This window comes from Camelina sativa, chromosome 11, assembly GCF_000633955.1.
Source record: "Camelina sativa cultivar DH55 chromosome 11, Cs, whole genome shotgun sequence".
Classification (NCBI taxonomy): Eukaryota; Viridiplantae; Streptophyta; class Magnoliopsida; order Brassicales; family Brassicaceae; genus Camelina; species Camelina sativa.
Genome location: NC_025695.1, coordinates 46703344 through 46714680, shown reverse-complemented (window position 1 = coordinate 46714680; position 11337 = coordinate 46703344). Strand labels below are relative to the sequence as shown.

The window sequence follows — 11337 nt, the reverse complement described above, 5'->3', positions numbered from 1 at the left end:
CATCAACAAGGTATGCCCACGATCTAGAGGTATGTTGCATTTGTATACATATAGCAGGAAGCCCTACGACCTTTATTGTTTTACAGCTCAACAACAGCAATAATAACAAAAAAAATCATAAATTGGGTAAGTAAATAACATAAGTAATCAAATGCAAAACCGTAACTGAGTAAAAAAAAATTAGTATGAATCCTACCGATTAAGATGCAACACATGTCTAATGTTCAGTAAAAGTGTGGTCTTGATAGGCCATAGCTTAACCCATGCATCTTTACAGTCTATAGAGAACTAGAGACGCTTATAGCTGAACCTACTACTACACCACTTCTTTATTTATTAGTTTTTGGTTGGTTATATTATTTTCATTCATTTATTAACTTTTGTTCTCGTGGACACAAAATTCCTCCAACATTTATTAGAACGACTATAAAAATTAAAAACTAGTACATATTATAACGTTAGAGTAAAAAAATGAATATATAAATGAAAGAAATATCAAGTTTGACCGATAGATTGTTCTACTTATGAGACAATCAATATTAGCTTAGTGAACGATTAGAGTTATCTTTAGACCAATATGACTCTTTATTTGTAATTATCGCAAGGTACAATTCCACCAAATTTTTACGTCTCAATGGTACAACTTTAATTGTGAAATCAAATCCAAAAAAACCACCATGTGACATGGTCTCTTATAAGAGAATGAAAAAAACTTAATCCTAGGGGGTGTTATTGGATAGTGGATTTTAAAAGAATTTGATGTATTTAGAAATGAGATGTTATTTAATTGTGTATTTTTAAAAATCGATTAAAATCTAGTGATTTTGTGTGATTTTGGATTTCAACTTTCTTTGCTTCTAAAATATGAACGAACACAATACCACACTTTTCTCAAGTATATATATATATATTTTTTCTTTTTCTCTTTAAATGTATCTCTATCCTTTAACATATTATTGTTTGATTTTCTTCTCAATTCTTTTATATAGGCACATTTATTCATCAAATCTGTGTTATTTTGAGANTTTTTTTTTTTTTTTTTTTTTTTGTGTTCTTTAACCTTTTTTTCTCGGTTCATGATCTATAACTTTTTTTTTCTGGATTCATGATATAATCACACTTTTTTTCTGGGTTCAATGTCTGTTTCTTCCTCCACAAACCCTATATGTTAATCGAAGTGTAAAAGTCTAGATGTTGTTAATTTAATATGGTTTTGGTGTCTAACTGATTATGGATAATTGTTTTTTTCTATAAATAACTTTAAACAATCCATAACAATCACAAAAAATATATTATAATTGACTTTCAAATCCACCTTATATGCATTATAAAATCCACACAAATACATTAAACTTTTAAATCCACTAATATCCTGCATTAATTAAAATCCATTAAAATCCTTAATCCAATAACATCCCTATTCTCTTAAAAAAGGAACGGTCGAAAAAAAGGATAACCATAAAACCAAACCGGTCCAACCGGTTTCCCCGATCACTATTAAAGCATTAAATAACTTTTCACAAGGAAAAGCATAGTTCAGTTTCTGTACATCGCGTCCCACCCTATTAACCGTGCACGCGAATGATCCCACCGTTCGATTAAAATATATAGCGTGCTAACGGGATTAATCCATCAGTATAATGTTTCCCCCAGCATTGGAAAATGGCGTCTACTACAGACGGCGGGTCTTGTCGCCGTCAATCAGCTAGTCTAAAAATTCTTAACGCCGTTACATCTCCGTTAATTACAAAACGTTAATGCATATTCCGTGTGTGTGACAATGTGAGTGAGAGAGAGATCTTAGTACTAATTTTGAAGTGGTTTAATGTTTCAACGTGACATTAACATCAAAGTTAATGTTCGATAAAGAGTATTAAGCATAAATTGATAGAGATATATACATGTGTACATACATATATACTCTCTCACACTGACAGATTTGTCGTGGTCTTATAGCATTCTCTTTCATGGGGTTCAGCTCTCTAGTTATATAGGACTGTAGTACATTATCTCACTCTCCATATCTCTCTCTCTCTCTCTCTTCTTTAACATCTCATCTCTGGCTGGCTCTGCATTTCTTGCAGTTCACGCTAATCGCCTGTCTTGGTTCCCCTTTCTCTCTCTACAACAATGGCAGAACAAGCCTGAACTTTCGTTCTTTTGTGTTTTGTTCTCCTCTGCTTTGTTGTTTTGAATCAAAAAAAACTTGAACCAGCTTTTTGGCTTATTACCCCAAAAGGAAAGAAGAACAAAAATGAAGGAGATGAAGATGCAGCGAGTGGTTTTATGTTTAGCAGTTGTGGTTTGTATGCTTCTTGGTGTTGCTTCTTCTATGAACAACGAAGGTTTCTTCTAACTCCTCTTGCTTGCTTTTTCTTTGGGTCTTTTCTCGTAATGTTTGTTAAAAATTTGATTTTTGTTTCAAAAATTAGGGTTTAGGCGCTTTACTCTTTAACCCCTTGTTTGATTTTTTTTTTTAACTTTTTCTGAAATTTCGAATCCAAAATCGTTTTTGGTTAGAAGAGATCGAAACTCAAATCTTTGGGTTTCTATTGAACATTTGGTTTCCCCGAGAAAGAGAGTTAAAGTCGAAAACTTTTTTCCTACCCAATACTTAGCTCTGGCTTGTGCTTCATCTAATGCATATATAAACCCAATCTTTTTTCTCCATTTTCCAAGAAATTTAATCATGATTAGAATGCCTGTTCCAGGACACTGGAAATTTTGTATTTTTCCAAGCTCTCTCTGTTTCTTCCCGAGAAAAAAATCGAAGCTTTAGTCTCTAATTTGTGTCCTGGAGAGAAAAAAATTCGAAGCTGTAGTCCCTAATTTGTGTCCTGTAGAGAAAAGATATGAAATTTTGAGAAATCCCCCAGTTGGGGGTTATCAAATGGTTTCTATATATTTAAATATTTGACTGATGTTTCGCATTTCAAACGTTTTAAAAATCTACAGGGAAAGCTCTGATGGCGATAAAAGGCTCTTTCAGTAACTTGGTGAATATGCTTTTGGATTGGGACGATGTTCACAACACTGACTTCTGCTCTTGGCGAGGTGTCTTCTGTGACAACGTTAGCTTCTCCGTTGTCTCTCTGTAAGAATCTTATTTGAGTTCAATAAAAGTCTTGTCTTTGTCGGATTGTCTCACTTCTCAGGCCTTGTAATTTTCCGTTCTTTGCTTTTGTGAAGGAATCTGTCCAATCTGAATCTTGGAGGGGAGATATCTCCAGCTATTGGAGATCTAAGGAATTTGCAATCAATGTAATGTGTTTTTTTTTTTTTTTTCTTTCTCTCTGTGGAATTTGCATGTTTGATAAGTGTTAAAGTCTTAAAAGATGGTGTTTCTAAAGGCTTTCTCCAATTGCAGAGACTTGGTAGGAAATAAATTGGCTGGTCAAATTCCAGATGAGATTGGAAACTGTGTTTCTCTTGTTCACCTGTAAGCCTTTCCAAACATGTGTCTAGAGTTTTCAGTAATTCAAGTCATAGATTTGACTTCAATATACTCTTTTTATACAGGGATTTGACTGATAATCTGTTATATGGAGACATACCCTTCTCAATCTCTAAACTCAAGCAGCTTGATACCCTGTATGTGTTATACTGTTAACTTTTCGTTTTTTGTTTCTAAAATTACAAGTTCCATTACTTTATTGTATCATTTTTTAAACAATTTTTATATATCAGGAACCTAAAGAACAATCAGCTTACAGGCCCAGTACCAGCAACCTTAACTCAGATTCCAAACCTTAAGAGACTGTGAGTTCTGTAGTTACATCATGTTACTCATTAATCAATATTTGGAAGTTGATTTTACTCGTTGTCATTATTAATTTGGAATCATGTTGTTGCAGTGATCTTGCAGGCAATCATCTAACGGGTGAGATATCGAGATTGCTTTACTGGAATGAAGTTCTGCAGTACCTGTAAGATCATTTTCTCCAAACCTCTTTACACCATAAAAAAAAGTGCTCCCCTCCTTCTCTTATGCATTCTCTCTGCAGTGGTTTACGTGGGAATATGTTGACTGGAACGTTGTCTTCTGACATGTGTCAGCTAACCGGTTTGTGGTATTTGTAAGTGGATCTGACTCTCTGCCATGTTTTTGAATCTCGTATAGCTCCTCCTGGTCATTCTTTGTTTCCTGCAAGTCTGAGTTTTCTTAACTTTAGTTTTGTTGTTTTTAGTGATGTGAGAGGCAATAATCTAACTGGAACTATCCCAGAGAGCATTGGAAATTGCACAAGCTTTCAAATCCTGTATGTGCCTTTTTAACAAAATCATCCGATTTCCAACAAATAAGTGTACTGTGGACTCATGACTTTTGATATTACAGGGACATATCTTATAATCAGATAACCGGAGAGATTCCTTACAATATTGGCTTTCTCCAAGTCGCTACTCTGTGAGTATTGAGACTCTTCAACTTTAGTATGATTGATGAATGTAAACACTAAACATGCGGTTACTGACATTGTGTATTATCTTTCTTGTAGGTCACTTCAAGGAAACAGACTGACGGGTAGAATTCCAGAAGTTATTGGGCTAATGCAGGCTCTTGCTGTTTTGTAAGTTCAATTCATACAGAAACGTCAAATTATTTATCGGATCAGGCTCATCTGACTTTGTGAATCCTATTCTATCCACAGGGATTTGAGTGACAATGAGCTCGTTGGTCCTATCCCACCGATACTTGGCAATCTCTCATTTACCGGAAAGCTGTGAGTTTCCTTTGTTTAAAAAACCATATATTGTAGGCTTCATATGTTCAGCTCTTGGCACATACAATAATACATGTTTTTATTGGATTAGGTATCTCCATGGAAATAAGCTAACTGGTACAATCCCATCTGAGCTTGGGAATATGTCACGTCTCAGCTATTTGTAAGCTTGTTACACTCATCAAGTTTGTTTCTCTGTAGCTTTTGCATTCCATAGACTTATGTTTTCGGTTTTCGTCTATCCGATTTCACAGGCAACTAAACGACAACAAACTGGTGGGAACTATCCCACCTGAGCTTGGGAAGCTAGAGCAACTGTTTGAGCTGTGAGTTTATTTGTTCTTGCTCTTTAGTCTTAAGTTGTTCACTCTATTTGTTGAGACGTTACATTTTAACGTTTTTTCAATGATACACTGTTCAACATGAAAGAAATCTTGCCAATAACCGTTTGGAAGGTCCCATACCATCCAACATTAGTTCATGTGCAGCCTTGAATCAATTGTAAGCTATGAAATGAATCCTTCTGAAATTATGTTTTCCTCTATTTTATACTAAATTCTGCTTTATTTGCTTTCAGCAATGTTCATGGGAACTTCTTGAATGGATCTATACCACTGACGTTTCGCAATCTGGGGAGCTTAACTTATCTGTGAGCTTTACATCCAATACATTATACAATGCAGTAACATTGCATTCCTCTTAACATTTTAGTGACCGCTTATTCTTGCCAATACAGAAATCTTTCGTCAAACAATTTCAAGGGGAAAATACCGGCCGAGCTTGGACATATAATCAATCTTGACAAACTGTATGTCTTCTCAACACTGTTACATCCTCTGTTTATGTGTTGTTTAGATTTGCCCCAAACTCATCATATGTTTTTGGTTCCAGAGATCTGTCTGGCAATAACTTCTCAGGGTCTATACCATTAACCCTTGGTGATCTTGAACACCTTCTCATATTGTAAGTTTTTAACCCTTAAAGTTGTAGAGTTGTAATGTTTATCGTGCTAGATTGGTTATTGAGTTTTGATATTTTGCTTTATTGAACAGAAATCTTAGCAGAAACCATCTAAGTGGACAATTGCCTGCAGAATTTGGGAACCTTCGAAGCATTCAGATGATGTAAGGCTCAAAGTTGCTTCTTTTGGTTACATCAAAGATCAAACCCATCTCTTTGAGTGACTTGGCTGTTTTACTTGCAGTGATGTATCACTTAATCTGCTCTCCGGAGTTATTCCCTCTGAACTTGGCCAATTACAGAATTTAAACTCTTTGTAAGTTAATCATATGATCTTATCCTTTACATTATATACAAAATAGAAGTTTGGTTCATTATGTTTATGTGCAGAATATTGAATAACAACAAGCTTCATGGGAAAATTCCGGATCAGCTTCCGAATTGCTATACTCTTGTCAATCTGTAAGTTCTTTTGCTAGAGACATTCACTTGTGATCAGACATTTGTGAATCCAACATTTTGTTCTAACTTCTTCTAAACGTTTTAGGAACCTCTCCTTCAATAATCTGTCCGGGACAATCCCACCAATGAAAAACTTCTCACGTTTTGGTCCGGCCAGGTATGAAGCTACTCTCGGTATTCTTTCACTATGATCATGACGCATAATCTTCCAGTGTAAAACTGATTCAAATCTTTTGTTTAGCTTTGTTGGAAATCCATATCTTTGCGGAAAGTGGGTTGGATCTATCTGCTGTCCTTCTTTACCGAAATCCCGAGGTATCTACTAGATTTATACTTTTAGCATTGTCTTCAGTAGTAGATGCGTATTCTTGTTTTTTTAGGCTTACTTGACTTAATTTCAGCATTTTCAAGAGGTGCTGTGGTTTGCATTGTTCTTGGCGTTATCACTCTCCTATGTCTGATTTTCATTGCAATTTACAAATCAAAGCAGCAGACGAAGATCCTACATGGTCCCTTAAAACAACCTGAAGGTAATGATGAGGGCTTCACAGTTTTTCTTAACATGCACTTCTGTTTATTAGTTGTTAATACGACTGTGATTCGTTTCTCAGGCTCAGCGAAGCTAGTGATTCTGCACATGGACATGGCAATTCACACATTTGATGATATAATGAGAGCAACCGAGAATCTTAGTGAAAAGTTTATAATTGGATACGGTGCTTCTAGCACAGTATACAAATGCGCATTGAAAACTTCCCGACCTATTGCCATTAAGCGAATCTACAATCAGTATCCGCATAACTTGCGGGAATTTGAGACAGAACTCGAGACCATAGGGAACATCAGGCACAGAAACATTGTCAGCTTGCATGGATACGCCTTGTCTCCTGTTGGCAACCTTCTTTTCTATGACTACATGGAAAATGGTTCTCTTTGGGACCTTCTTCATGGTTAGTTTTTTAAACCTTTGTGGATCATTTTTTGAAAAAATGATTTTGCAGATAACATCTAAGAAAGAAACTTTTTTCCTTGGAGTAGGATCATTGAAGAAAGTGAAGCTTGATTGGGAGACGAGGTTGAAGATAGCGGTTGGAGCTGCACAAGGACTCGCCTATCTTCACCATGATTGTACTCCTCGGATCATTCACCGTGACATCAAGTCATCGAACATACTTCTCGATGAGAATTTCGAAGCACATTTATCGGATTTTGGGATTGCTAAAAGCATACCAGCTAGCAAAACTCATGCTTCGACTTATGTTTTGGGAACAATTGGTTACATAGACCCAGAGTATGCTCGTACTTCACGTCTCAACGAGAAATCTGATATCTATAGCTTCGGGATTGTTCTTCTTGAGCTTCTAACCGGGAAGAAAGCAGTGGATAATGAAGCCAATTTGCACCAACTGGTAATATGAATCAAGAAACACTCTGAGGAAACACTGATATATGATCTTTGAACCATTAGAGAGTTAAAAAAATGTGTTTCTTTTGTTGCAGATATTGTCAAAGGCTGATGATAATACTGTGATGGAAGCGGTTGATCCAGAGGTTACTGTGACTTGTATGGACTTAGGACATATCAGGAAGACATTTCAGCTGGCTCTCTTATGCACAAAGCGAAACCCTTTAGAGAGACCAACAATGCTTGAAGTCTCTAGGGTCCTGCTCTCTCTTCTTCCATCTCTGCAAGTGGCCAAGAAGCTGCCCTCTCTTGATCCATCAACCAAAACGCCGCAGCATGAGAGCGAAGTTAGGAATCTTGAGGCGGAGGCATCACAATGGTTTGTTCAGTTCCGTGAAGTTATCTCCAACAGTAGCATATAAGGTTTCAGCTTTAAAAACATTCTAGGGCTTTGTTTAGTTTCTTGTGTCCTAAGGAAGATAGTATTGCTGATTGGAAGGGGGGATGGTTTTTTACAGTGAATTTAGGGTAGTACAAGGGGTGTTTTGGGTAAGGAAAAAGAAGGTATGGGAAGCATTTAAGATAAGAACAAAGGTTATATGAAAGAAAAGGATATGTGAAGTTAATGTTTGTTTTCTCCCACGAACATGTTCACGAGTTCGTTAAAGTCATAAAGTATTGTCCCCACAACAAAAAAAAAATAGACAATCTCTTTCTCTATGCATATATTTAAACAAGTATACACGTTTACATATATATAGACATAGGAATGTGTATGTGTATTACATGTATAAACATAATAAGAACATCTTCAAGGTGAAGATTATGCAGTGATCAGGTTTCTAGCAACAACCTGTGAATCGAATTTCCGGCATAAATCCAGGCTCCTGTTGAAATTATATCATCAATGGTGTCTGTCTGTCTGATATATATTATGGCCTGTTTTGTTTTGAACTATTGGAGCTTTGAAAAGATTAAAGTAGGATCAGCTTTTAGTTACCTGTTACTATCTGTCCTGCAGGAGCTCTGGTTTCCATATTCTAATTGGGTTGCCTCACCGAGTTCTTCTTTGCTTGATCTCTGTCAAGAAAAGGAAGATTTTGGACTTGTTAATATGTTTACAAAGGGACAATTCCACAAGTTTTTGGAAGAAAGTTGAATTACCTTTGGGTCTAGAGGGCAATTTATCTTTCTGCTGTGGTTTTCTTTGGCTATCCTACTTTTTGAGGAATCAGTGCGCTTAAGCCTGTAGAAAGTGTGTGTGTGTGTGTGAGAACGATTTAGGAAAGGTTTATTCATGGAGTTTCAAAGCAATTTCACTAACGTTCTGGAGTTGGTAGCATCATTCTCTTGTATGGCATCGGTTTTAGCCTGCAATATGAGACATTATTTAAGTAAATGTGAACGCGTAGAATCAATCAACATTCAACAATGGGAACAAAGATTTATGACTTACATTTACAGAGCGTTCTTTTGCTCTCAGTGTTGTTCTTAAACGAAATGCCTAACGCATAAAATTCTGTTAATTGATGAGGAACGATAAATAAACTTTCTAGTTGTAGCTGTTGAAAGGTACATTATACCTGAAGATCTTGACACCGTGGCGTATTAGTTTTGGGCAAAGATGTTAAAGAAGGTTTCAGGTTTATCTGCAAGGAATCCAAATCATAAACTATGTGGTAATGAAGAAACTAAAGCTATTTGGAATGAACACAAAAGAGAATAAGTAAGTACATTTTTGTTCCTAGTTTGTATTTTAGAACTTGTTTTTGCATTCTTCTTCTCGGTTTCTGAGTTAACCTTAGACCTGAAACTCTCCAGAGAAAAAGCCTTTAAGGATCACTTTTAAAAATGTATGCAAAAGGCAAACAAACATTATGAACTCAGAGTCCTTTCACCTGTGTCTTTCAGATCTTTCTGCAGTTCTGAGATTCGGCTCCCTTGGAACAGTGAGTTTGGATCTTCTGCCGACATGAGCCACCTAGAAACATATAAAAGAGTTTACAATGACTCATGGTGGAACCTATCAGCACAAAGATTCAAAACTCCCTATAATATATATATCACACACCTTAGCTTCTGGTTTTTGCCTTTTGATATCTTGGTTTTGTAACTTAGAGACTAAAATCGGAGATACGTAATCTCCAAACTTGGCTAATGACCTCTGACATCTAAAACATATAAAAAAAAAGAGTTATTGAAGCCAAGAAAAAATCAAATCCACAAAGGTTTACCTCATTGGGTAAATTACCCTAAATATTACCTAGTCAGAAGCTGAACAGAGTAAATGTCTAATGGTTTGTTCTGCCTTGCAAGCAAAGAAGCCGTAGGTCTTGTTAAAGTAGAGATACTTGATTTGGTTTTAGATTTGGAACTTTTTTTCTTGGACACATCTTTAACTGTTTGGTTATAATATATGAACCCTGACAACAACAACAACAACAACAAACAAAGGGTCTCAAAAACTAGCATTGACGCATCATTATCTTTGTCTAAACCAAGATTTCAGAAACATTACCGTTGAATTTCTCATTGCGATTCAGACCGGCGGTATCCAAGGATTCGGTTGTGACCTCGACAGGCTTAGATTCTGCGACGATGCTCGTAACTTGCTCAAGTGGTTCAAATTTCCAATTGAACTTTGGGCTAAAAGCTGAAGACAAAACATAAAAAAGATTCAATACAATTGAAGAGAAAACATAAAATAACAAAAGCAAGTCTTTGCGTGTGTCATACGTGAAGGAGGATAGTTTCCAGAGTATTGAAACCAAGTTTCGATATCTTCGGTTTCGGAATAAAGCTCAGGTCTAGAGAAATCGTAGAACCGAGGTGCATCGAATTCGAAATCAATATCGAATTCGAAATCATCTCCAGATAAACTAAATCTTGTTGATTCCGGAACCATACTCAAATTCCGATATCCGAAGAAGGAATCGAGTAGGAGAGTTTCGCATAAATCAATGCGATTTGTTTCTTCTTCTCCCTCTCTCTCTCTCTCTCTCTCCCTCCTCTTCTTCTTCCTCCTTCCTCCTCGAATCTCTGGGAAAATTAGAGCAAAGGAGAGAGAGAGAGAGAGATGAGAGATGAAAGCTCTAATTTTTTCTATGGAGAAGAGAGACAGAGAGATTAAAGGTAACGGTTCTAATTCAGTTGGCGCCGTATCGATATTACCTTTGTGTAATTACAGCTCACATTTTTAACCTATTTTTGATTTTGGTTCTTTAGTTTTGGAATATCACCAAATAGACCCGACATTTATTTTTTCTTCTTACCATAAACACCAATGTTTTCATCTAAAGATTTTGTATTTGTTTGACAAAAATTATACACAAAATATCTATTTATTGATGATTACTAATATAACTATACACAATCTTACAAAAAAAGAAATTTAAAAACATCCTTCACTTCTTGGTTTTGACAAGATTTTTAGTTACTTTATTTTTAAATCTTAAATAGAAAATTTTCGTTTACAAAAAATAAATAAAAAGAACATATTATTATTAATTAATTTATGAACTAAGTTATGATAATTTCTTGGTAACTGGAAGTTTTTTTAAAGTGTATCTAGGCTATTACTTTTTTTTTGTGTGATTTCAATAATTGTAAGTACTTAAATAAGATATATTTGACTAGTTTATTAATTTGGGTTTTCATTCTGGATACTCCTATAATTATTTAAAGAAGAGATTTATATGCTTCCTTCCTTGATGCCAAAAAAAAACTGAAAGATGAAAAGTTGATTTTAAGGGCGAAAATTACACAAATCAAAAGATTAGGGGGTGGGGG

General features: G+C 35.6%; 2 protein-coding genes across 2 annotated transcripts; one reads left to right on the top strand and one right to left on the bottom strand.

Annotated features, from left to right (window-relative positions):
- On the top strand, positions 1988–8213 carry LOC104726809 (LRR receptor-like serine/threonine-protein kinase ERL1). The gene is made up of 27 exons (XM_010445756.2): positions 1988–2345; positions 2956–3094; positions 3190–3261; positions 3368–3439; positions 3520–3591; positions 3688–3759; positions 3855–3926; positions 4005–4076; positions 4188–4259; positions 4337–4405; positions 4497–4568; positions 4650–4721; positions 4813–4884; positions 4976–5047; positions 5151–5222; positions 5299–5370; positions 5458–5529; positions 5613–5684; positions 5774–5845; positions 5926–5997; positions 6072–6143; positions 6229–6300; positions 6385–6458; positions 6545–6673; positions 6755–7093; positions 7182–7552; positions 7644–8213. Exons 1-27 carry the CDS (start codon positions 2255–2257, stop codon positions 7968–7970), a joined length of 2907 nt encoding a protein of 968 aa, XP_010444058.1. The 5' UTR covers positions 1988–2254; the 3' UTR covers positions 7971–8213.
- On the bottom strand, positions 8243–10651 carry LOC104726808. Its single transcript, XM_010445755.1, has 12 exons — positions 10285–10651; positions 10067–10201; positions 9812–9971; positions 9620–9719; positions 9447–9529; positions 9283–9355; positions 9132–9197; positions 9005–9052; positions 8873–8919; positions 8713–8794; positions 8549–8628; positions 8243–8435 (listed from the first exon to the last, which is right to left on the bottom strand). The coding sequence occupies exons 1-12, from the start codon at positions 10451–10453 to the stop codon at positions 8372–8374; spliced, it is 1107 nt and encodes a 368-aa protein (XP_010444057.1). The 5' UTR covers positions 10454–10651; the 3' UTR covers positions 8243–8371.